Below are 27,675 nucleotides of genomic sequence, written 5' to 3'. Positions count from 1 at the left end.
AGATAATCCTCCTCAGGCATGGGAAAAGAAAAGTGTTTCTAACTTTTGTCAAGTGACCACCTCTCCAGCTCTTATAATGTGCATGTCCTTCTTTTGATGAATTATTAATATTAATGAAATAAGATTGTTGATTATGAAATTTAGATTAAGGAAAATCGTGTATTAATATAATACAATTAACATAATACAATAAAATATATTTCTCAAGGGATCTTCTAAGTCATAAAGTTTTATTTATAAATATAGTAAACATTTTTCATAATCAGCAAGTTTTTCCTTTATAAAATGTTTTGAAACATGAATGAGAATTGCACAAAGCTAATGCTGCACTCATTTTTCTCCTCTTATTTTCAGTCATGATTTCATTGGGGAATTTACAACAAGCTATCGGGAACTCTCAAGAGGACAGTCACAATTCAACGTCTATGAGGTAAAAAGAACTACCTTTGCTACTAACCTCCTGCAGTGTGTGATCTATGCTCTTTTCAAAGTATCATTGCCAGACGGCAGGAACTTATAAGCGTACATGTGCTTGAGAAAGTATATAGAACCATACCTTTATAATCTTTACATTTGGACTGACTTACTTAGCCCTTTAATTAGTATTAGTTTACTTCTTTCATTAACCAAATGGTTTGGCATATCACTAAATGAAGGTATTTATGGAGAGCAGATGAAATTGTGAGTGACTATGCATTGTTGAGGGGCAGCAAAGCCTTCCTCTGGTGCAAATGTGGACAGTGTTTGTAGAGACTTTCAACAGAGCTTCCTTCCCTAAGCACTGCAGCCTGAGACTGCTCCCCACAGCCAATCCACTGAGGTTAGCTGATCCTGCCTCCTTATTTAGGTTATACCATGACCCCGACTCCTTGATTCTAATGTGTGAAGTAAATGTGTTGAGCTTTCTCTCTCTCTCTCTCTCTCTCTCTCTCTCTCTCTCTCTCTCTCTCTCTCTGTGTGTGTGTGTGTGTGTGTGTGTGTGCAGTTGGTGTCCTTCATCAGAGCAAGCACAACCCACCTCATCCCAGCCTTTCTGCGTGAATGTCTGTGTGTCTGTCCTTCCTTCATTCCCTTATCCCTTGTTAGGTTAGCGTCTGAAGCTCTACGGTGCTACAGGCAATTGGATCAGTTTCATTCTTGCTCTAGAGTCACTTGATCTACTGATTTTGAACTGTTAGCATTTGCCTGGGAAGCTTTATCTTTTCGTTTTATTTGACTTATTTTTAATTTATATTTAAAGTGTGTGTGTTTGTGTGTGTGTGTGTGTGTGTGTGTGTGTGTGTGTGTGTGTGTGTGTGTGTGTGTCTGTGTGTGTGTGTGTGTGAGTGTGTGTGTGTGTGTGTGTGTGTGTGTGTGTGTGTGTGTGTGTGTGTGTGTGTGTGTGTGTGTGTGTGTTTAGGGGCCACAGAAGGAGCTCAGAGCCCTGGGAGTTGTGGTTATGGTTACGGTGGTAGCAAACTGCCGGATATGGATGCTTGGAACAGAATCTGCATCCTCTAGAATGGCAGGAGTGCTCTTAAGTGCTAAGCCATCTCTGCATCCCTCAGGAACTTTTATAACTAGCACTATTTTTTCCTTTCTGTTTCCTTCCTCCAACCCCTCCCACACGCCCTCACCCTTGCTCTCTTCCGAATTTGTAACCTCCAGCTTCTTTTTCTTTAATTTTTTTTACGTGCGTGTTCTTGAATATATAAATACAGTCTTTACGATGTGCATAATGTTACTTGTATGCATATATTTTCAGGGCGGACTACTGGGTCTTGGTCCTCTTCTCTGAGGAAGGCTGTTCCTCCTACCCTCTGTCTTCCTTTGTTGCCTGCAGTTTTTTCTGTAGAGTTGAGGCTTTGGTAGAGCACCCCACTTGTTTTAGCATGTCTGCCCGTGGAGTTCCGGTTCAGATCTTGGGAAATGTTTTCTTATTTTCTATACAAATCCTAAGCCGTTGTGCTTCAGTTGCAATCCTTTGCTTCCCTGCCCACCTCTAATAAATTACTAATTTGCTTTTTTACATTTGCATAACATAGGCTAAGTAACCTGTGGGCCTGCATAGTGTTTCTGAGCACATTCATTTTCATTTAGGTACAGACAGAAAGGAAAGCTGGGTACTATGCAGTCGGTAACAAAACACAGATTTACAGCACGTACTGAAATCACACCTGCCCTCAACCACCAAATCTGGAATTAGCACTGTTGATCCTTGATCACGGTTAATCTGCTCGCTCTCTAAACTTTTAAAGTTTTAATGGCTATGACTAGCCAAATCGTGTATCAGTATAGTGGATGGTGGCCTGCTTCTCCACCAGGGGTCATTAAAGCTGATTTCTTTTGAGAGTGAAGGTTCCTCTTCCCTGACTTCTCACTGGTCTGAAATAGTTGCGATTCACTCATAATTCATTCATAGTTTCATCATTCTGCATTCCATACTCTTTACTGGGCTCTGCATCCCTCTGGGCACACAGAAACGAAGGACAATTTCAGTGTGTAAGAGCAAGACAGACATAGTGTTTGCAGTGGTCCTTAGTTTATGCTCTAAACCATGGTGAGCTGATTGACCTAGGGAATTACAGAGGCTAAACTCAGCCAAGAAAGAGTCTAGTCTAGGCTGAATAATAATCTTTTCTATTTAAATCTTTCAAAAAAAGTTATTAAGTCTATACAGGCAATGGAAGAAGTATCAGATAGTCTGTGCACACATAAGTGCTTAGTCCCTCTCACCTCAAGGCTGAGGAGGAGTGATTATGCATACAACTTCTTCTTGCCCTTTCCAGGTTTTTTTCTGCAGAGATCTGCTACTCTGAACTTTCTTAATCGACACAATCTATTCAAATGATTGGTTTCAGCCAGTTATCATTCTTTCTTACATAAGGAAGACAGCTTTAATAATGAGAGGCCTGTGTTTGACCTATGATCAGATGACAAAGAAGTTAAATAGGGATTTATCATCATCATCATCACCATCATCCTCGCCACTGCCACCACCATCACAACCACCACCACCACCATCATCATCATCATTTGTCCTGGGATGATGTTGGTGGCATTAGTTCAGTGTACATGTTTTCTTTCTATGAAGAAAGCACTGTCAGTAATATCAGGCTGAAGGAAGTTAAACATGGTGCATGTGTACAGGTAGTTCTAAGATCTCAGTCTGAGGTCTCAACTGACATCTGGGTATGGTAGCACCAAGAAACCAACAGAGAAGAATCATGAGTTCAAGTTTAACTTGTTCTTAATAGTGAGACTGAATTTAAAAAGCAAGTGCTTGGGATGTCCTCAGTGATAAAGGACTAACCTACCAAGTAAAAATCCCAAGTTCCATCTACAATACACACACACACACACACACACACACACACACACACACACACACACAATCAGTCACTCATGCAGGAGAGAGGATAGGGTGGAGAGGGTGAGTGTTGTTAGTTATTGAGTGAGTTTGACAATTTAGATCTGTAAAGCCTAAAAAAAATTTTTTTGTGGTCTATGGACATCTTTGTTTTTCTAGCATGGCAATCAGTAGATGATTTTGTGTATATCAGGACACACATTGAATGATCCAATAGGATAAAATACTGCTTTAGTTTTCTCTTGCTCTCTGATTAGAGACTTGGGCTATCAGCCCTGTCTGGTCTTTCTTGTACATGTGACTATCCATACATCCCTCATGAGCAGATTTCTGCTAATAACACATTTTCTTCCTTGGGAGTTCCTTCATAATTTGTTGTTATTTCTGTCTCTATGTCTATCTCTCTCCTTTCTTCTTCTTGTTCTTCTTCTTCTTGTTCTTGTTCTTCTTCTTCTTGTTCTTCTTGTTCTTGTTCTTCTTCTTCTTGTTCTCCTGTTCTTGTTCTTGTTCTTCTTGTTCTTGTTCTTGTTCTTGTTCTTCTTGTTCTTCTTCTTGTTCTTGTTCTTCTTATTCTTCTTCCTGTTCTTCTTGTTCTTATTTTTCTTCTTGTTCTTCTTCTTGTTCTTGTTCTTCTTCTTCTTCTTCTTGTTCTTCTTCTTGTTCTTCTTGTTCTTGTTCTTCTTGTTCTTGTTCTTCTTCTTCTTCTTCTTCTTCTTCTTGTTCTTCTTCTTCTTCTTCTTCTTCTTCTTCTTCTTCTTCTTGCTCTTCTCCTGCTCCTTCTCCTTCTCCTTCTCCTTCTCCTTCTCCTTCTCCTTCTCCTTCTCCTTCTCCTTCTCCTTCTTCTTCTTCTTCCTCCTCCTCCTCCTCCTCCTCCTCCTCCTCCTCCTCCTCCTCCTCCTCCTCCTCCTCCTCCTTCTTCTTCTTTCTCCCCGCCCCCAGTGTCTCACTGCAGTTGCCTAGACTGATTCGGCATTGTGGCAATCCGCCTGCCTCATTCTCCCAAGAGTTAGGATTGTGTTTCACCACATCCAGCTTGAGTTTTCTGAGATTTCCTTGGTTGAATACAGAAGTTCCAATTCATCCACAGTCTTAACACTCTACCAAATTTCCAAAGTCACACATTGTGCTCAGGTACCAGAACCCTCCCGCAGAGCCATGTTTCATTTCTTTTTCAAGTTATCCCAGTGATGTCTCAGCCTCAAACTTGGCAGCAAGTTTCTCTTAGGACCTCCCATGACATAGCCAACCCCTAATGATTGTTGGGGGTCAGTCTTATGCACTATGTATTCAGATTCTGATTTCTACGCTCAGACATTTGTCCAGAGTCTAGACAATGAGCATGCTCAATCATCTCCAGTCTCAGTGTCATGTAAAAAATGTGTTCCATCACCTCTGATTTGTCAATAAAGGGCTGACGCTGCTTTTGACTCTGAAGAGGAGAGAGGAAGGTTAGACTTCCAATCCCAGCCAGGAGTCCCAGCTAGAGAGAAGTAAGAGAATGAAAGTGAAGAGAGAAGAGTGGCTCTGAGGCACAGGATCCAGGAGGAGTCCTGATGGGTGGGAGACCAAGGGGCTCACCATGAGGACACACATGGAGCAGAGCAAGCAAGGGCAAGAAACAGACTGCAAGTAACAAGGAGCCTGTGGCTGGAAAGTAGACTGGTTAGAACAGATGGCTGTCTGCCCAGTCCCAGTGCTGAAATCTTAGTAAACCTAATGGGTTTTTGTGTCAATTACTTGGGAGCCAGAAGAAGAATAGATAAGGCTTCATACTTTAGTGTCTACAAATGATCTTCCACGGATTTGACGATTTTACACCGTATGCAGCACATACTCAAACTTCCCATCTTTCAGAGCACACATCACAATTGTTAGGAAAATGGACAAACAGAGACATCAGAGCGCTGACAGGGCAAGAACCCAGGAGTGGATTTGTAGAAACTGTTCTACTAGAAACAGGAGGCCAGATGTGACTGAAAATATCCCAGGCGTAAGTGCATGACTGAGATCGAAAATACAGTTAAGTTTGCTTTGTATCATAGGGTCTAAAACAACCCCCTACCCCTGCTTCTGTGGATTGTTACACTGATTCCAGAGGTAGCCGAAGTCTTTCCTAATTCAGCATCTCCCTATCTCCTGGTTGTCCCAAAAAATAAACAAGCAGTGAATGATTTCATCTCTTAAAAAACAAAACAAACAAACAAAAATACCCATTAATTATACTTAAAAAATAAGATAAGTAGATTCCCTACCCCCCCCCCAATCCAAAAGTATTTCTAAGAGCTCCCAAAACCTCCCATTTACTGAATACTTGATTTTTTAAAATGTTCCAGGGGGTATCTATTTGTCCTTTGTTCCCCTTTTTCCCTTTGCTGTTTTTTTTTTTTTTTTTCTCTTATAATTTATCCCTTCCCCTGCCTTTTCCTGCTTTGCCTCCATCCTGGCCTACTTAGGCTCCTTCCTGGGCTCCTCCTCCCCAGCCCATCCTCTTCAGCTTCCTGAGGAGTTCAGTGGCAAACACAGGGGAAGCCTACAGGTCCCAGAGCTGCACTGCCAGGCTGCCAATTCCTGCTCCATCCCGCTTGAATTTTGTAAAAATGTCTGTATATGCAGGGATAACTCTGCAGTTAAGAGAGCATTCCACTCTTGCAGACGATCCAAGTTAAGTTCCCAGCACCCACATCCTGCAGGTCACAATTGTGTTCAGCTCCAGCTGAGGGAAGAACTCTGTTGTGTGTGTGTGCGAGCACATACACATACACACACGTATACATAATAAAACAATATATATTAAAAACTTAACTCTCTAAAGACACCTCGTATCTGAGATCTTCCCTTTTGGTTTGCACACCAGCCCCATTCTTCTCTCCCTTGGCAGGTATCCATGTGCTAACAGTTACCACAACTGTTTTCAATAAATGTCTGGGCGATAAAGTATTTCCCAGCTCTCAGGCTTTGAATTAGGTCAGATGAAGACAAATCAAACGCCGTTTAAAGAAGCTTTCTTTGAGAGATTTTAGACAAGTCTGTTAATGCTAATTCTTTGTAAATAACACCTTCTGAGGAAGGAGGGTTTGACCTGTTAGTGGCTTTTTAGACTTCTGTTTTTCTCTGCTACTCTCTTTGCAGGGCTGACTTTTCTGTGTTACCAATCTGAGAAAGAGGGGATTGAGAAAAGGGAAAGTGGTACACAGAGATTGTTTTGTTTTTTTCCTTGAATGAATGAACCTTGCACACTTGCACACACACACACACACACACACACACACAATGGTGTGCCTTTTTTTCCATATTTTTTTTTCTGTTTTTCGGAGCTGGGGACCGAACCCAGGGCCTTGCGCTTGCTACGCAATTGCTCTACCGCTGAGCTAAATCCCCAACCCCGGTGTTTTTTCCATATTTTAAATGAGTTCATTTCGGTGTCTGAAGTAATAAATGTGATCATAGTTACATACAATATCAGGTGTTCTCTTGATGGTCGAACCTGTCTATGTGACCTAGATGACAAATCTTTGTTGAACTTAATCACAAAATCACATTACCTGAACTAATCCCTCTGTAATGAAGCTAGTCATGATGTCCTAGGGGCCAGAGAGATGTATGTACCTGGCATTCCACTGAAGGCTGACTGGAGGTTCTTATCTACTTCCTTAATCTAGGGAAACCCATTTCTCCCAAATTAAAAGCCGGATGCTAGGTGGGTGGTTTTAGTCACAGCATTGCCGACACAATTTTAAAATCATTAATTCTTGTTTGGTTTCACATCATTCATTGATTTCCTGCATTCTCTAAATGATTTTGAGGGCCTGCTCCATGCCCTTCCTGAAGAAAGACCAAGAGACTCTAAACAGTTGTAGAACTTTTCTAAAGATGGCCCCCAGTCCCCTGGAAGTTCATTGACCTCATTGAAAATATTCTCCCCTTTAGTCCCTCTGACTACATTGGAACAGCATCCAAATCTGGTTCCTAAAGACCCAGAAGATCACACCAGCCCTGTACTTTAACTAACCGTATAATATTTGAAGAGACAAATATTCTTAAATACACTTTGATCTGACATATATTTTAGCCAATTTTAGTGAGTGTTGAATTTTAAACCTTAGAAACCTCAATGTCATATGTATCATCTCAAGTCTCTTCATTTACGTACCTTAAATAACTTACTCAGACTGTAACACACAAAAGGTTTTTTTTTTAACCACTCTGTAAATATCCATCCTTCCTAATCTTCATACATAAATCCTTCTGTAGTCACCCAACTTCTGTCTTTACACCTCTGTAACATTTTTCTTCCTAATGCCCTGAGACACAGTAGCACTGACAGTGAATTTTCTACCTGCTGTGAGAATTTCCTCCCTAGGGGAGGGGAAACTAAGCAATGTCTATCTCTTTTTGTAAGGTCCTGTCTTAGCCAGGATTTCTATTCCTGCACAAAACACCATGGCCAAGAAGCAAGTTGGGGAGGAAAGGGTTTATTCAGCTTACACTTCCACATTGCTGTTCATCACCAAAGGAAGTCAGGACTGGAACTCAAGCAGGTCAGGAAGCAGGAGCTGATGCAGAGGCCATGGAGGGATGTTTCTTACTGGCTTGCTTCCCCTGGCTTGCTCAGCTTGCTCTCTTATAGAACCCAAGACCACCAGCCCAGGGATGGCACCACCCACCATGGGCCCTCCCACCCTTGATCACTAATTGAGAAAATGCCTTACAGCTGGATCTCATGGAGGCATTTCCTCAAGGGAGGCTCCTTTCTCTGTGATAACTCCAGCTTGTGACAAGTTGATACACAAAACCAGTCAGTACAAGTCCCAATGACAATTCAAAGTTCAGTTTCATTAAAGTTCACTCTGAAGAACCAATATGTTTACTGGACTTAAAGAGGTTGATGATAGGACTGTGGGTGGTGGTCCAGAAACAGTGAAGCTTAACGTTTTCACTCAGTATGAGGACATTTTACAGTCACATAAACATTATATGCATATGTCATCTCGCATCATATATATATATATATGTGTGTGTGTGTGTGTATGTGAATGTATATATGCATATATGCATATGTATATGTGCATGTATACGTATATATGCATGTGTGTGTATATATATATGTATATATATGTATATGTATATGTATGTGTGTATGCATATAAGTATACTTATATGTTCGTTTCTTTTTCCTGTGGAGTATTAGCATTTAACAAGCCCTGCTGTGATCCTATTAGGCCAGCGCTGTCGCAGGCATGCCACTGACAGTCATTTAACTTAGAAGATAGGATGGTGACCCTATATGATTTCTTGAAAAACCCATTTATTTGCTTTGAAGGAAGCTATAGCTTTCAAAAGATTTCCTTAGAATCCTCAACATTTTAAGCCGTAGAGGGAGGTTATTCTTATCCAAATGGAGAGCAATTGTCCAATAGGAAAGCATTTCCTAGAGTAGGAACAGTCATTTCTTAATTAGTCAATTAAGTTAATTTATACCATGGAGAAATAGGGGCCATGTTGTGGAGCCAGAATTGGGATAAGGATCAAGGAGGGCGAGCCTGTTTTGACCCAGAATTGTATGATTACTTATGTCATGCCCTTAAGTATTTTCATTTGAAAAACTCAAACTAATTGAAAGAAAGACTCAGGACCAGTAACCATCTCTGATTAGGCAATCCTTGTTTTGTTTTGAAATTTTAGTTTTACTCTGAACAAAAGGAAGCTGGGCCAGTTACCTATTTTAGTTTACTAGAGTGTTTACTTATAAGTCAAATTCTCACTACACTGTGCTCAAAACAAACCAGAGACCCGTGTGCACAGATACACTGTATGCGAAATCATCATAAGGTATGCTTTAGTCAACCAAGATTCCCAACATTGTTGCTTATGGCAATTATGTTTCTGTTAGTTTTCACTTGAAAGGGAAACTTAACAGAGATTTTTAGTCAACACAATGTTAGATTGGAACAATGAAGTGAAACAAAAACCCAAAACATGTGGCCACCAAGGGTCTGCCCCACCTCGGAACATTTATTTTTCTCAGCTCCAGCCAACCCTGTGTATACTGAAGGCGTTTCTCTTGCCCGGTGTGTTGCTTAGATGAAGCCCAGGTCAGGAACGGCTGCTTTCGATCTTTCTCTGAAAACTGGCCCGAGCACCAACCCTTGGTTGTATGAAACTAGCTGGGTGGGGGAGGGATGCTTCCTGTCTTTCCCTGCTGCTTCTTCATTTTCACTTTGCTACAGTCTTTCACTCTGCTGTCCTGCCACAATGTGTCCACATGTCTGTTCCTTACCAGCAACTGTGGAGTGGGTAGCAGTGTGATTCCTAGCATTATAAACAGAAGTTTTGTTGATAGGTCTCCTAACATTCACACATTAGGTCATTTCATTTGCTACTGGTGTTTTAATAAAGGGCAAGTGATGACTTTCAGGTCTACTTTCTTTAGCGACCTATGCCTTCCTTTTGTTCCTTTGTTTCCTTCTTTCCTTTCCTTGTTTCTTTCCTTGCTTTCTTCTTTTTTCCTTCCTTCTTTCTTTTTCTTGTCTTTTTTTCTTCTTCTTTCTTCCTTTTGGTGAGGGGCCATGTCCCGCCTTTTGTAACCCATCCTGGCCTCAGTTTCCCAATCCCCCTGTCTTGTCCTCCTCAGGTGCTGCCACCAGTGAGTTGAAGTTCATGGTTCTTTCCAAGAAAATTATTACTATTTGGCTACTTTGATATTAAAGATTTCATTTAAATCCAGGAGATATGTATGACCCTGGAGAGAGGGCTCAGTGGTTAAGAACACTTGCTGGTCTTCCAGAGAAACTGAATTCTATTCCCTGCACCCACAACTGCCTTGAACTTCAGCTCCAGGGCATGCCATGTCCTCTTCTTGTCTCTGTGAGGACTCCCATGGCAAACGCACAGCTGCCACCTGAAAGTGAAAGGAGATACTTTCCTGTGGAGACAAGCCCAAGTGACCGCAGCCCACAAACGTAGGTTCAGCTTAGCCCAGATTCTCTGCTCTAAGGCGGAAGACAGTTCATGAAGTTTTTATAATCACAAAGAAAGTCATAAACAAAGAATTAAAAAAAGAATACATTGATAGACTTGGTAGTGTGCATGTTAAATAATGTGTGTATAAATTCTGTAGATGTATTTTTTATTAATTGCACCATATTGAATTTCCCACCATATACTAAAACTCAATTGCAGGTTGGCCTGCCAAATAGTAGTAACTTTAGTGATATGTATGTGTGTGTGTGTGTATGTATGTGTGTGTGTATGTATGTGTGTATGTATGTATATATATATATGTATGTATATATATATATATGCTTGTATCATCACTAAATGCACGGTTAAGAGAAAATATGTCAACAGAAGCATCAGAGAGTACAGTAAACAGGAGACATTTCCATTCTAGGCCTCAGACAGAGTTGATGAGTCGATGGAACTCTTAGTTTTTGGCTTTATTGGAAGGCAGACGTCTGGGAAGTCAACACATTCCAAAGGCTTAAATGGTGGCTTGTTCATACTACCAAATGATTTACCTAATGGTCACAAAGCTATTAGGTCAAATTTAGTGGAGGCCAGTAAACATCTATGGAGAGGACTAAAGACTGAGCCAGTTTGTCTCTGGACTTGCAACATTCCAACTGATACGGGGAACCCACCAGAGATGACCACTCAGGCACAGTTAATTGAAAATCTTTATTCCAGATGGCTGGGACCATACTCAGGTATTGAGGGACCCAGGTGTAGCCCCAAGTATCCAGACCACAAGGTTTTTGAAGGCAAGAAGCATATCTCAGAAGCAAGCAGTAATGGGCTGCCCTGAGAGTGTGCAGGAAGTGAATGTAGCAAGCTGGAATACACGTGTTTTTAATTTGCCGAAGCCTAGCATTTTAATTATTTTATTTGCTTTCTCAAGGTGGTGAATCCCAAGAAGAAAGGAAAAAAGAAAAAGTACACTAATTCAGGAACAGTAAGTCATATTTCTAATGATATTTCTTAAAGACTCATACTCAAAATGGCTGAATGGTTGGGCGCATACATCATCTTACAAAGACATTTACTTCACTCTGAATATGGAAACAAAGGCATATCCTGGAAACTTACCTTCCTAGGGAGGGCTATACTGAAGAAGAGATCATGGAGGCCCTGGATGGTTTGCTGCTCGCTTCTTCCAAGGGAGGTTGACTAACTGTTCTGACCTCTCTCTTCGGCAAACTTCAGTGCAGCGAATCTGGCAAAGACCAAACTCAGAATGGCTACGATCCTCAGTGGCTCCTAACGCTGACCTTGGGAATCAATGTCCTCACAGATGGAATATCAAATATCAGCTGTGGGATGATGAAAATAATCAGGGCCACCCTGTTTTCAGACTAAACAAATTAAAAAAAATTCTAAAAGTAATTTACTTGGAAGAAACTTGTTTTTGTGGTTTTCTTTTAAAGTTTTGCACTCATCGTAACATTCCAAATACTAGCTGGCCCTACTCAAGCACAGGGCCAGAAAAGGCCATTTCTCGCACAGCTCAGCTTGGAGAGTCCATATGTACCTTTCGATGCTTTCCAGACCTTTTATCTTTCCCAATATAGAGTGGGGAGCAGCACAGTGTCCTACAGATCACTGCAAAACTGTTCTTCATAGCCACAGAGAAGAAGTAGATAATTAGTGCTGTCTTTCATCCCTTCCCCTCTGATAATGTCAAATGCACATCCTAGCAGGTTTCAATAAATGGTGTCTGTGGTTATTTATGAAATGCAAGGGACCATCACATTCTCTTTAGTGGAAAACCCTCTGTACCCATTCCATGCTGGGATGTTGGGATTACAGTTAATACTGACAGGTAATAGTCAGTCTCTCTCTCTCTCTCTCTCTCTCTCTCTCTCTCTCTCTCTCTCTCTCTCTCTCACTCTCTCTCTAGGTAACCTTATTGTCCTTCTTGGTGGAAACAGAAGTCTCCTTCCTGGACTACATTAAAGGAGGGTAAGTCATCTTTTAAAACTTGCATAGCATCCTGTGTATGTAGATTGTTCCCATTGCCATGGAACCAACCAACCTTTGACTATTATGCATACATACATACATACATACATACATACATACATACATACATACATTCATATATACCTTTGACTATTATACATACATACATAACATATATACATACTTACATACATGCATATATACACATACATTCATATTACACACATACATACATGCATGCATATACACATCCATACATTCATATATTCACACATGCATACTTATATACATGCACACATATATACAACACATATATACATACATATGTATAGGTAGTATATTTAATTATAAATATATATATGAGTGAAAACTATCAGGAGCAAAAGATTCACTTTAAAACTGGCCACTACAGATTTTAGCAGAGAAGTTGGCCAAGTGATCACCCAAGAGTCAGATTAAAGGGGCTGCCCTGTGAGTGCGCAGGAAATGAATGTAGCGAGCTGGAATCCACATGTTTTTAATCTGAGGAAGCCGAACAGTGCACACACGCCACAGAGCCTGAGTGGAGAAACTCAGGGTAGACTTCGCAGTAATTGATTCTGTGGACTCCAAAGATTTGAGTCTAAGTCCTTAAGCCTAGCAGCAGGCACAGTTAGTCACTGAACCATCACACTGTGCTCCCCTTTTGAATGTTTTGATGGTAGATATTTTTTTTTTTTTTTCTTTTTCCTTTTTTTTTTCCGGAGCTGGGGACCGAACCCAGGGCCTTGCGCTTGCTAGGCAAGCGCTCTACCCCTGAGCTAAATCCCCCACCCCTGATGGTAGATATTTTATTTCAGATCATCAGAGAAACACAGGCTGGGCATGCCCTTACCTTTCGTCCTGGTTAGAGTTTCTACTGCTGTCATAAAACACCATGACCAAAGGCAATGTGTGGGGAAAGAGCTTACAAGGGAAGTTGGGTAGGAAGTTAACACTGGAGGCAGGAGCTGATACAAGGTCATGGAAGGGTGCTGCCTACTGGCCTGCTCCTCATCCTCGCTCCTCATGGCTTACGCAGGCTGTTTATTTCAATAACTTGCCCAGGGATGGTACTACTCACAATGAGCTAGGCCCTGCCCCATGGATCACTAATTAAGAAAATGTCCTACGAGCATGCCTAGAGCCAGTCTTATGAAGACCTTATCTATTATGGTTCCCTCCTCTCAAGTGACTCTAGCGTTTGTTGGCTGGACATAAAATTAGCAAGGATAGATACTTGCAGAAATCTATTTCAAAAAAGATAATAATGAGGCTACAATGTAAAACCTCGGTGAACCGCATTTCCTACATGTCAACAAGCACATCTTCAGTTTCGCTGTGTAGAATAGATGCTACCAGACCACATGGGATGGGCTGTTACCATTTGTTTCACGTTAATTCCATGGCTACAAAGCTCTACTAATTCACACTAGTAACGTCTGTGTATAAGCATTTACCAAACCCAAATCCTTACTGAATAGCCTCCCTTCTTTCTTATTTTTGCAAATTTGCAAATTAAGTAAGTTATGGTCTGTTTCAATTTCTTTTTATTTTTTAAGTTTATTCCCGGAGAACTCCATGCACATCTACCATGAGATCATTAAATATTAAAGTATAAAATGCTTCTTGCATCTACCAGAAATCACTGTTACTGGACCTCTCTTCTAAGGCTGCGTGGAGGAAGGGATACTGAAATAGGAGCGTAAAGTGTTGCTTTTCTTCTGGTTGTGATAGAAAGAGTGGAAGAGAGTGTCACTGGAGAGGCATTACGTGGATAAATTCTGGGACAGCCAGACTTTAAATCATTCAGAGAGTTAAGAAAGGGGTGATGGTGATTACAGGCCGTGACTATTATAGTCGTAAATCTCAAGTTAGCTGCATATTCAAACAGTAGGCCTGCCTCTCCCCCCTGTAACTTGTTTCTGTTTCCAATTAGTAGGGATAAAGATGCTGCCCGCCTTAAAAGAGCTGTGTGATTAGATTTCTCACAGTTCCAGCCTTCAGTGAATATCAGCCACTGTTGTCTGAAACCTTCGATGGGTTCGAAATACCAGTATTTGACCATGCTGGCTTCCCGTAATGTTAGCGGTGGTAATTTTCAATTCCCAAAGAAATGGAAGGAAAAGATAAATTTAAATGTATAAAGTCAGTAAAGTTCATCTTTTGGTTAAGGTCCACTTGAAGGTAACTGTTGTTTGCAGACAGTACTGTTCGCCCTACCACATCTTAATTAGGATGCTAAGCCTTTGTACCGATTATAGATAAAGGATTTCTATCCCAGTTAAAGGAACACAAGAGTCTTTATGGAAGAAGAGAGGACAGACAGTGTACCCATGGGTCATTAGCTCGTTCTAAAGGCCAATGGGAGTTTCTCGACTTTGCTAGTTTGAAAAGCCAGCAGAGTGTCAGAGCCTTTACACATCACCCCATGAGGGCTGGGGAGATGACTCAGTGGCTGAGAGCACGGACTGTTTTTTCCAATGGATCCAGGCTTAATTTCCAGCACCCACATGCCAGCTCACAACTGTCTGTTACTTCAGGTACAGGGGTATGTGTGTGTGTGTGTGTGTGTGTGTGTGTGTGTGTGTGTGTGTGTGTGTGTGTGACACCTTCATGTAGACAGACAGACACAGACAGGTAGACAGACATGCAAACAAAACACCAATGCACATTAAATTAAAAAAATCATTAAATAGAATAAAAAATAAAATTAAAGATCGACAAATCAGCCCCGTGATAGTCACACCCCCCCCCAAATATTCTTAAAGCAGTTTCACAAATGCAGTCAACCGTTCGCCTTGGTTTTACAAAATACGTGGTGCAAGCTTGCAGATTGCCGCGGGGAGCACGCCTCGCCAGAGCAGGCAACACTATAAGTGTTTTTAATCTGATTTCTTGTTTGAATATGCATGCCTGGGCCTTTTTTTTTCCCCTTTAAATAGGGTTCCTTGTAGGGGCATCCAAGTGATTTGTATCCATCAAAGTGGTAGAAAGCCAAACCCCGCAGCTCGGAATGGAGATAGAAATCTAATAAAAGCAGTCTGCCCTCTATAAACTCACGGGGAAGGTTTTCATAGCTCATTGAAGTCAACACTTGGGAAAGAGACTTCTACATACGTTAAAAGACAATCTCAAAACTTATCTTCGTTAACACTTAATTCTAAATCTGTGTGAGGGTCAAGTCGGGAGAGTGTCAAGCAAGCATATATGTGAAAATCCTGTATGAAAGTCTTGTTTCTTTGCATGCCAATCTTTAAGTGCAAAGTATGTAGAGGTAACAAAATATAAATATGATATGGGATTGGAAGTCAGGAGATATCCAGCCTCAGGCTTTGAGTGGTCTTTCACCCTTAGCTTGTCTCTTTCTCCACAGTTAGCATGGTCCATTCCATTCTCAGGGTAACAGCGGAAGTGTTTCATCCTAAGATGCCAATCACAGTTATGTTGGGCAGTTTCTCAGTCATGGTGCATAAGGAGAGTGCAGACAGCCCCTGAACTAAAGAGCAAAGGAAAAGAGGGCAGATCCAGCAGAGGGCTCTCAAAGCACTGGAAACCTTCTTCTGCTAATTGGGGTCAATCACCTCCTCTCTTTGAAGTGCTCGAGCTTCTGAAGAGAAGGTTGCAATCATGTATTTGGGGGAAAAAAAAAGAAAAGAAAAGCAGCTGTGGGAAGCCTGCTTCTATCTCTGAAAGAGTTTCACTCTGGGGAGCAATTAGAAGTTTGGGAGGTAAAATTGAGAGAGAAGGGGTGGGGGGTGGGGGGGCTCATGAAGTTCAGGTTGCAGAAGAGGGCAGAAAATGTATCCTCTCTAGTGCCTGATGTGCGTACGTTGGCTGCCACAGTGCAGACCGTGGGTCACGGGTGTGCTGTTTTGAAGTTCATCCTCCGTTGAATGCTGTGGTTGTAGTTCATCGCTTGACCCTGTACACTAGCCAGCAAATACAGGGAGGATAAAGAAAAACAAACCTTGAGGCAGTAAGAAGAGAACCTTCAGTCCTGAGAGGAAAGGATTAGGGGGAGTCTGGAGAAGCCTGGACTTGTAGGACGATTTATCACACACAGGTTCTCATTATTGTTCCCTGTAAAGGAATTGGTACCTACTTATTATATGAGAAAATGGCGCCTGGGGAGACAGTAGTTTGGGTAAGGATTTGTTCTCACGACCGCCGAGTTTGCTGTGGTTTTGAGATCCAGGCTCTCTGGCGGACAGCTCAATCAAGCGTCTGCTACTAAACAAAGAGTTCTCTCCATCGCCTACTTCATTTCAAATTTGTTTTTTGAGCAGCGCTTGTAATTTTGGACCAAGGGTTTATTTTGTTTGTTTTGATATTACTTGTGAATTTTTTGTTTTTTTGTTTGGTCATATTTTTTTTTGTTTGTTTGTTTTTCCTACTGGTTATAAAGAAGGTAAGGGGATGACTTTGTGAAATTATACTTTGTCGTCCCTGTATGTGTTCAAAAGCATGTAACTCTACAACGCAACCCCAACACTTAAGGCTCAGCTACCGTCACAAAAGAGGGGGACGAAGGACTGACTGGAAGAACCAGAGGACCAGGAAGTCTGCAATCTTCTACAAATGACCGGGAAGCTATCAGTAGGAAATCCTAACAGTAGGGCTCCTTAAACAAGACCTAAGTCATAAGATCAATAGATATTCTAAATAGAAAATAGATAGGAGAGGGAAAGCTCACGGGGCTCAACCCTTAGACCAAGAACTCCAGGTATCTAAATGAGAGCTGAGCAAGGGGCAATTAACCCCTCCCAGGGATGAGTCTGCTAACTGATTATTCAGTATAAAGTTGTCACCTCTGAAATCATATTCTCACAAGCCACACTGAGGGATTTGTCAGGTTATTTTTGCATACATACGCACAAATGTGTAACAATAATCAGAAAGAGGCTGTTGATTTGAGAGAGTGAGGGGGGCATGGGAGGGAATGGAAGTAGGATGGGGAAGGAGGGAGTTGATATAATTATATTTCAATTAAAATTTTTTAATTAAAAATAAAAAACAAACCCAGTGAGCTCAACTCCCAAAGTCCAGAAAAAGCATCGCATCTGTTCATTTACGAGACTGTGTCTGTGTGGGCAGAGAATGACATCATCCCTCACTGCTGGTTCTGCTTTCATTTGTTGAGGGCAGCACCTGGGTGTCTTACAGAGAATGTTTGGCCTTATCTTGGATTGAGCAGATTCTGTCCACAGTAGCTGAAGTGGAGGGAAGGAAATCTAGCATGGGAGGTCAAATTGTCAAAGTCTAAAGGACAATCTCTGAGGCTCTCGGTAGCTTGGTCAGCACAGTACACTCTAGTGTTCACCGCAGTGTGTTAGTTTCAGACCCTGGAAGTCAGAGTCAATGACAGGGATGTTAAAGAATGTAAAACTCACTCCTTTCAAGAGTGGTTACGAGTGGTCATGCGCTCTTATGAGGAAGATACTCAAAGGTGAAGTTGTCTTCCTGAGATATATTTGAATCTGCATTTGTACGAAAACCTGTTCTTGTCCGGCTGGTAGTGATTAGTACATTTTAAGCAGGGGTTCTCAATTTTATTTTATGTGTATGAAGGAGCATTTGTATGTCTGACCCTCACATGTATGCCTGGTGGCCCCAGCAGACAGAACAGGACATTCATTAGATGTCCTGGCATTGGAGTTAATTGGAGGTAATTGTGAGATGCCGTGTGGGTGCTGGGAACTGAATCTGGGTCCTCTGGAAGAGCAGTTTGTGTTCCAAAACACTGCACCCTCTCTCCCGTCCTCCAAAGCAAAGCAAGAGTTTTAAAGATGAAGCCCTGTTTGAATCAGGCAGTTTTCAGTTTGTCAATTAATTACTTTTAATTTAAAGAAAAAGAGAAAGCTGAGGAAATCGGATCAGGGACTAGGCGGGGTACTAGTGCTTAAGGGTCAGAGCAGGCAATGGGACCAAAGTATATGCTAGAGTGCGTGTTAGGAAATCCACACAGAAGCACGGTCCGGACAGTCTCACAGCTAATAACTACAGGCAGTGGGTAGGGTTAGATCCCAAGAGCCACAGAACGTGTTTATCACAATTAAACAAGGATGAGAGAGTCCACCTTCAGGATTGGAAACGTTAAAGCTTGTGTCACTGAAGATTTTTAATTGGTGAATAGATCCAAACCGTCCTGAACGTGCCCATGTCGGCCTGTGATAGCTAGTACATAATAACGGCTATAGCTATCTGAGAGGCTGTCACTCTGGGTCATGCGCACAGCTCTTTCCGTTGCCCACCATGCCAGCAGGTGCTTCTGACATCTACAGCTTCAGAAAGGTGGGAAAAATAAAAGGGGGACGCTCGTCAAGTGTGTACCCTCACAGAGCTAGAGTGAGTAGACGGTGTTCCTAGTAACAGTCACCCTGTGCCAAGCAACCTCCATTCTAGAACAGCACAACCCTGTGAAGTCCTTGAAATCTCACGTTCGTTCTCGTGTCTGTTTTTAAAACAGAACTGCTCCATGAAGTATTTCACATAGACAGGGTCCTCGTACGGATATCCCACCAGGAGGCATCTCGTATGCATGAATTTATGTTTGATTCTTTCTCTCTGATATGCTCTGAGCACTGGTGAAGAATGGAGACCGTGGTGCAGTCATTGACAGCATGGTTTGCCTTACTTGATGGGGAAGAAAATGATCATTTCTTAAAGCCTTCAAAAACTCTTGCTTGAAAAGGCATCCGCCATCTTTAAGAAATGGATCGTTACTGTTTTGTAAGCATGGAGACTGTGACGTCGACGTATTAACCGTACATTATGATATGCACACATGCTCCCAGAAGCAGTGGGAATGGGTGCTGGACAGTTCTTGTTGTTGAGTTTAGGAAAGTAGTGTTGGAGCCGTAAGCCTGGTAAGTTCAGAGCTGGCTTTTCCTTGGCTTCCAGGCCTTTCCGTCACATCACACAGCTCTTGGCCATTGAGAGATGAGTGTTAAACTTTAGGGCGTTTCTGCTTTGTTTAACTCTGATATCATCTTTAAGATAATGGTAGGCGTCACGTCACTGCCACCAGGTGACTTGCGTGCTCAGGCATAGTCTTTCTTTTCTGACCTGAATGCACTGATGAAGCAAGGCAAATGACGGGAAGGAGTCTGAGGGAAGCAGGAATTAGTCAAACCCCATCATCCATCGACCAGTGAATATACATCAAGGATTCCTCCTGTGTCTCTGCTACTCCATGACTATTAGCAAGGTGCCCTGCTTAGCATTTAGTACTAAGTGTATCAATCTTTATCCGTCTTAGAGGAGCCTTTGGAGGAATCTTTGGTCTAAATAACTGACCTGTAAGATCTCTCTCTCTCTCTCTCTCTCTCTCTCTCTCTCTCTCTCTCTCTCTCTCTCTCTTCTCTCTCTCCCTCTCTCTCCTCTCTCTCCCTCTCTCTCCTCTCTCTCTCTCTCTCCTCTCTCTCCCCTCTCTCTCTCTCTCTCTCTCTCTCTCTCTCTCTCCTCTCTCTCTCTCTCTCTCTCTCTCCTCTCTCTCTCTCTCTCTCTCTCTCCTTTCTCTCTCTCTCTCTCCTCTCTCTCCCCCTCTCTCTCTTCCCCTCTCTCTCTCCTCCTCTCTCTCCCCTCCCCCTCTCTCTCCCCCCTCTCTCTCCCCCTCTCTCTCCTCTCTCTCCTCTCTCTCTCCTCTCTCTCTCTCTCTCTCTCTCTCTCTCTCCCCTCTCTCTCTCTCTCCTCTCTCTCTCTCTCTCTCCTCTCTCTCTCTCTCCCTCTCTCTCTCTCTCTCTCTCCCTCTCCCTCTCCTCCTCCTTCTTCTTCCCTCCCTCCCCCTCTCCCTTCCCCTCCCTCTCTCTCTCCCCCTTCCTCTCTCCCTCCCCCTTCCTCCCTTCCTTTGTCCCTCTCTTTCCCTCCCTCTGTCCCTCTGTCTTTCCCTCTCTCTCTCTAACCCGCTCCCTATGTGTCTCTCCCCTTTCTCTTTTTTTTTCCTTTTAGTCTATTTATTTTTAACAGTTGATAAGTGTTTTATACAGAATCTGTTTCGTGTTTGGGTAAGTTGCTTTAATTCTATAGCTCCCAGGAAGCCAATAGTCACAGCTTTCCTTTGTAGCCTTGGTAGATGCAACTAGTTTGAAAGGACCTTTCTTGCCGTGACTGCTGCAATTTCTGTCCTGAGAGTAACTTAAGCTGTTATGTGTTGTGCCTTCTGTTACCATGAATAGACACTGCCATAGAATTAAATTACTCATGGGTGTGAAAGTACAGCGAGGTTCCAGTGTGCAGAGAGAGTTAGAGGGCTGGTGAGATGGCTCGTGGGAAAAGCGTTTGCTGCGCACGTGTGAGAAAGTGAGGTCACCCTCATAAAAATAGCCAGGCATGGTAGGTAGCAAACTCCTGTAACACAATGTCAGACTGAGACAGGGGGATCCTGGGGAATTTTCTGGCTTCTGGCTTACCTCAAATGGTGAGCTCCAAGTTCAGTGAGAGGATTTATCTCAGAAAATAAAGTGGAAAACAATGAATCAGTAGCAACCACACAGAATGGGTGAACAACACACACACACACACACACACACACACACACACACACACGACACACGACACACTCACATACAGAAAAATGAAAAATAAAATGTAGGAGAGAGAGAGAGAGAGAGAGAGAGAGAGAGAGAGAGAGAGAGAGAGAGAGAGATTGAGATCAGCATCAGCAGAAGCTGTCTGTTCCTAAAAATCTAGGGAAAGTTGATCGGAATCGTGGGATTCTAATTTGATATTTAAAATATGCTAAAACGATGTGTTCTCAAAGCCCTGGGTTACTTCATTTTTAACAAGTCTGCATTTGAATAAATAACAGACACACACGCAGATGCTTCTGAGATTAGTATTGACAGCATAGTTGGTAGAGGGCAAATTTACATTAAGCATATGATAATGTCCTAATATCTTTGTTATTGAGGACATCTGTCCTTGGGAAGGTATTAATTTACATTCTAATGCTGGCCTCTGTTGTCGGTATAGAAAACTATTGAATTTTGTGAGCATCATTTTTCTCACATGTAAAATGTATAAAAAAAATAGAGAACTAATATTCCTTTGAAAATTAATGTTAGATAGCATATATAACTGGGCATCATAATGTGTACATTTAATGTGTGTGTTACTTATGGAATATATTTTATGTATACGGTATTGTCTCTTTCTGTTGTGCTATTCTTGGGAACCTGCCCTCCCAGTATTGAAATTTGCCCAAGGTCACAAGTGAGTTTCTGAGACTCAAATCGAGTTCTTTCAGACTCAGCCCTACTCCTTCCGTGTCACCTTGTCACCTTGCATTACAGCCTTTTGCTGTGACAGACCACTGGGCTGGGGGGGGTGTTCTTCTCAGCCCCTCACAGGGAGTCGGTTTTCTGGAATGTTCTCCCAAATGTCTCCGTCCATTATTTCTCTAAAAGTTGTACTCATTTTGATTCATGCTGATCAGAACGAAGCTCCCGGGAAGCCTGTGTTCTTAGCCTCTAAACCTGATTTCTGCTCTGAGTGAAACGTTACTGTGCGGCTATAAAAAGGAATCCGCATTGACTTTGTTTTATCTAAATATGAAAAGTTGATCGTTCCTCTGGGAGGGGTATGAATTTAATTCAATCCCAGAAGTGTATGCAGGGAGATTTGATACTGAATCCAAAGAAGGCAAGGTGTGCATGTTAGGGTAATATGTGGGGCCTGGTGTTCTGGGGTCAGAGACCGTGGATGTGTAAGTCTCTCCCCAACTAATAGAGATATCCTGATAGGTGGTGTCATCATCATCATCACCACCACCACCACCACCATCATCATCAGTTCCAGACTAGCTGCTGAGTAGCTCAGTTTGCCAAGAGTATTATTTTTTTTTTACAAGAAATGCTGTACGTTGTTAAAATATGCTATGTTCTTAAAACACAAGCTCACTTTTTCCTTTTTAAAGTGCTACTTCGATAGCACAAGACTCACAGATACGGTAACAGGTCGCTGTGATTATGAGACTGTGGCTATGCTATTGGAAAGAAAGGAACGGTGTCACAAACGTAAATAGCGTACGTGTACCTGAAAGGGAAATGTCCACCCACTTAGTTTATAAGAGAACAAAAGAATTACAGGAGGGGAGGAGGAAGAGGAGAGGGAAAGAAAGAAATAATAACTCACTCATTTAAAGAGAAAATAAACTGACCAGCTGAAATAAATGTATGTATTGACTGCTGAAAATTTATATTTATGTATAAATATAAATTTATATATAAATTTATATATGTATATATAAATGTGTATATGTATATATATGTATATTATACGTGTGTATATATATATATATAAATGTGGAGAGTATTATGTCGACTTGCTATAGAATGCCACTTGAAGTACTTCAGTTTTCAGGAACATAGAGGAGGGTCCCATCTCCAGAGCTGGTGTTATAGAGGTGTTACAAGGCTACAGGTAGCTTTACTGATGGCTTCTAAGACAGCAATTACAGATGAGTGCCAGCCTTGAAACCTCACATTTGCTTGTGTGGACTCTCTACTCAGCCCCTTGCAAGGTTCTTGAGCTCAAAACCAAGCTACTCTAATCCAATGGACAGGACGTTTTTATTTCACAGTGTTAGAACAACAAGGCTGTTTCTAACACGCTCTCGCCTGGTACATCTGCCTAGGTGATGTGGCCTTATATATATGTCCTGTTTGTTCAGATGATTTGTGACACTACAGGTGTGACACAAATAGACGATGACCTCCTCGGTGCGGTTGCTAACTTGGCGTTGTCGTTTGCTCACATTCTAGGACGCAGATCAACTTCACGGTGGCCATTGATTTTACGGCATCAAATGGTGAGTGCTACCACCAGTGTCTGGTAGGTGTCCCAGTTAAGTGACAAGTTTTTGTTTTCATTGAGATTTCATATAATTCTTCTTTATTTTAGCCTTCTGCAACTGTCTAGACATGCGAAGATACACAGGAACTGTAAAAAAATACAGATTAATTACGTGTTGATCCATCTTGTTTCACATTTCTTTCAGAGGAATAAATATTTTAGATGGAGTTAAGCCCCTTCTGTATCTGAGCCATTTCTCTGAAGCACATCTCACTGTAGCTCCCCCTCAGTGTGTATGTGTGCTTACTCCTGTAAAGGGGGTTTGGCCATATTTTTTTAAACTCACTTTTAAACATCTTTACATCTAGTTCCCTAAATAGGATTAATGTTTTGGTACGGACATTAATGTAAAAATATTTTAAAGAAGAGAAATTTAATTTTATCTTGAACCAAGACTTTGAATGATATCACTATTCGAATCTGTTATATTATACCCTAAAACCACGCCCCTCATTATCATCTTTTATTTCGCCCATCACTGTTTGTGTGTGTACATGTGTAGGGCGCATATGTGCGAGAGAGAGAGTGGGCACATGTCAGAGCCCACGGGCAGAGGTCAGTGGACAACTCTCAGAACTCAGTTCTGTCAGTCAGCTGTGAGATCCAGGCTAACACTGTTAACCACCGAGTCATCTTGCAAGCCCTCTTCATTTAATTTTGCCAAAAGCTTCCGTTAGTTGATACTTACCTACAGGTAGTTTCCAGACTGCCATAGTTGACTTAGAACAATTCAACTCTTGGAGGCAAGAAGGCAGTGCGGTTTCATTAGAGGCTCTGCTCAGGACGTTTCATTCCCTTTATCTTGAACTTGGTGGTGCTCTGCCATCGTCTTCTGGGACATCAAGCAGCTGCAGCAGCAGCAGCAGCAGCAGCAAAATGCAGTTCCCTGGGACACAGACTCACAGGGAAGGCTGATGCCGCCCTGTGCAATGTAGAGTTGCTGAGATAGGCTGCAGGTTTAGGAATGCTAAGTGTACTTTGGATTTACTGTATCTTCAGTCTCCGCTGTGGTTATAATACCTGTTTCAGGGTTACTATTGCTCTGATAAAACAGCACCACCCAAGCGAGTCTGGGAAGAGGGTTTATGTGGCTTCCTCTCCCGCAGCACTGTGGTCATTGGAGGAAGTCAGGACGGGAACTCAAACAAGGCAGGGGCTGATGCAGAAGCCATGAAGAGGTGCTACTTACTGGCTTATCCTTCATGGCCTGATCATCCTGCTCTTTCTGTTTGTTTTTGTTTGTTTGTTTTGCTTTTGTTTTTTCCAAGACAGGGTTTCTCGGTGTAGCTTCAACTCTCCTGGAACTCACTCTGTAGACCAGGCTGGCCTCAAACTCAGAGATCCACCTATCTCTGCCTCCGGGGTGTGGGATGAAAGGTGTGCCTCTAGCACCCTGCAGTAAGCATGCTTTCTTAGGGAACCTAGACTCACCAGCCCAGAAGTATACCTACTCATAAAGGGCTAGATCCTCCCACATCAGTAAGTTTTTAAGAAAATGCCTTATAGGCTTGCCTCCAGCCCAATCTTAGGGGGCATTTTCTTAACTGTAGCTCCCTGCTCTCCATGGACTCTAACTTGGGTCAGGTTGACCTAAACCAAAGCATCGCGATGCCCTAGTGCATGTTGAGGGGCCCTCTGCAGATTGTTTTTTTCTAGTTACACATTGTGTCTACAGCTCTCCTATTGTCTCTTGACCTTTCTCTGACATTGACCCACATCTCACAAATCATCCTTTTTAGGAACCAATCAGCATCCAAAAAGCACCCGAATCCCACCTTCCTCAGACACAATTGAATGAACCTAGTTCTAGAACACATTTTACTAATAATGCATGGTGACTTATTCATAACAAAGCTAGAACTACGGTTCACAAGGCCGCATTCTACCAGCTGGCTTCTTGCTGTGTTTGAAAACTTAGTCTTCAGTGTCATGCCTTTAGATAGTGATCTTCACTGATGCTATCAAACATGGCCCATGCAAGTAATTCACTTAAGTCCAGTGAGGTGAAATAACTGGCCATTGTTCTACTTGTGGATTTTAGCCCAACTAAGAGAATCAACTGTCCATGCAGCAGAAAGACATGGCCAATGGAAGCTCACTCGTGCCAGTGACAATCCAAACGATATGTAATAAGAAACCCAATTAGCAATTAAGAGATCTACCTTCTCTGAACCTTGAAAGGCTTCTTGGATAGAGTCTACCAAATATTTAAACAGTGGTTAATGCCAGCCTGTCACAAGCTGTCCCAGAAAACAGAGAAGGAAGGGTATCTGCCCATTCCTGCTGGGAGGTCATTACTTCTTTAAAGGATAAACAAAACGACAACGCCATAAAAGAAGAAAACCTAAAAAGAAAATCACCTTTCACGTACACATGTATATAAAAATAGTGAGACAACCAAAGCCAGCGACGTATGAGGATACACCGTCCGCTCATTTCTTTTCCAATTTTCTTGTGCTCACAGTACTACGACATATTACTTGATTTTTAAGTATTAAAATTTGAAAATGAACCTCTCCGATGGAACTGAGAAATCATTTGATATATTTCTATATGTCTGCGGCATACACTTTCTAACCTTGTGGAGAAAAACTGTGAAAAACCTACTCTTGAGATGGGAGACAAAATGAGAGTCTCTGGGAGCTCCTTGTCTACGTTGTACCAGATGTTATTGTTGTGGAAGTTAGATACAAAAAATCATTTAAAATATTGAGACTGGGATGAAATGAAACTCTTTGCAGATAACCTGTGTATGCAAAATACTGATAAATCCACTGAAAACGTTATGAGTCCAGCAACACCATAGGATAGAAGATAAATCCATACATCAATTCTTTTCCTATACCTCATCAAGAAAACAAAAAGCACACAATGAAAATAGGAAGATGATTTCACCTATGCTAACATTTAAAAAAATAAAAACATGCAAGAATATACAAATTTATATCTCATAAGATGTCAAGAGAAATTACATATCAAAATTTAAAATTTTTGCTTTGGATTGTGAGACCATCTTACTCCAATTGACTGACAGATTTGATATGATATCCAAATCCAGAAGGTTTTATTTTAGAAAAGGAAAACTTAACTTATAAACTTATATTGTATTGCCAAGGATTGTGAAAAGTTAAAACAAATGAGAAAGAAAAAAAAAAAAGCGATTTGATGGGGAAAAAAAAATAATGGTCAGTTCTGCGTCAAGTAGTTAGCCACACACAAAAGGGTGACGGAACAGACAGACAGGCTCCAGACTGTGATGGTAAAATCTTCAGAAAAGAAAAAAAAAAACAACAACAACCAAAAACAAAACAAAAGAACAAACAAAACAAAATGACAAAACGCAGAACAGCCTTGATGGCTGTGGGCGTGGCATCCAGTTCCTACACATGACACCAATGACATGAGCAATGTAAGGAAAATAAAGTGAACTGGCATCCCAATTACAACCCTCATGTTTCAAGCGATACTATCCAAGCAGACAGCAAGCCAGAAGTATAGCAAGCAAGGCCCATAAAACCTTTAAAAATTCAATAAAAAGATACTCAGAACTTAAAAAATAGGCAAATGGATAAAGCAAGATGGCTCAGTAGATAGTGCTTCCTGCCAAGCCTGAGTTCAATCCCTAGGACCTGAATGCTAGATGGAGAAAAGCAATTGCCACAAGTTGTCATCTGGCCTACACACACACACACACTGCACGTGCACACACAGTGTTACATGCACAAACACATACATAAATAAATAGATATTTAAAATAAAATAAATTAAAAGAGTAGGCTGAACACACTCTTGCTCCAAATGAGATATATAAGAATTATTCTTTTTTAAAAAAAGAATTGTTTATTTATTATATATAAGTACACTGTCGCTGTCTTCAGGCACATCAGAAGAGAGAGGGCATCGGATCCCATTACAGATGGTTGTGAGCCACCATGTGGTTACTGGGATTTGAACTCAGGACCTCTGGAAGAGCAGTCCGTGCTCTTAACCGCTGAGCCCTCTCTCCAGCCCATAAGAATTATCCTTGGCATACTTAGACTTCAGGATACATAAACCAGAACTATAGACAGATACCATTCCACATCCATGAAGACGACAAATCACAGTAGGACGACCTATGTCGCTGAGAACTAGAGCAACTGGACCCCTGGCAACTGTGGGTGCTGGCTGTGTAGCTGCTTCAGAAAAAACAAAAAACAAACAAACAAACAAAAAAACAATTTGGCCCACACTCAAATTGTAGTATTCAGAGTCATTGTAGAAACCAGAAATTTCACTCCATGATATGTAACCAAGAGAAATGGAAACATGTAGCAAGAACACACGTAGGTGAATGGTCTCTGAAGCATGGTAGCTAGAAGTCAAGACGTAGGGAGAAAAACACTTGGTGAGAGGCTTGCAAGACATGAGGTCAGACCTTCAGTCTGTGATAGATTCCTTGCCCACTATAATCATCTCTGCTACTAGTGAAGCTCAGTGTCCTCCAGCAACGAGCG

General features: G+C 41.7%; 1 protein-coding gene across 1 annotated transcript in view; it reads left to right on the top strand.

The window, feature by feature from the left end:
- Cpne8 (copine 8) overlaps window positions 1–27,675 on the top strand; it is a 176,396-nt gene that overhangs the window by 118,900 nt on the left and 29,821 nt on the right. The window contains exons 11-14 of the mRNA XM_032885320.1: window positions 355–430; window positions 11,247–11,300; window positions 12,246–12,307; window positions 23,089–23,135. Of these exons, the coding sequence (XP_032741211.1) occupies window positions 355–430; window positions 11,247–11,300; window positions 12,246–12,307; window positions 23,089–23,135 (239 nt within the window). The remainder of the gene's footprint in view (window positions 1–354; window positions 431–11,246; window positions 11,301–12,245; window positions 12,308–23,088; window positions 23,136–27,675) is intronic.

The sequence above is a fragment of the Rattus rattus genome, chromosome 1 (assembly GCF_011064425.1).
Source record: "Rattus rattus isolate New Zealand chromosome 1, Rrattus_CSIRO_v1, whole genome shotgun sequence".
Lineage (NCBI taxonomy): Eukaryota > Metazoa > Chordata > Mammalia > Rodentia > Muridae > Rattus > Rattus rattus.
Note: the sequence above shows the minus strand (reverse complement) of the source record. Positions and strands in the feature narration are given on the sequence as shown.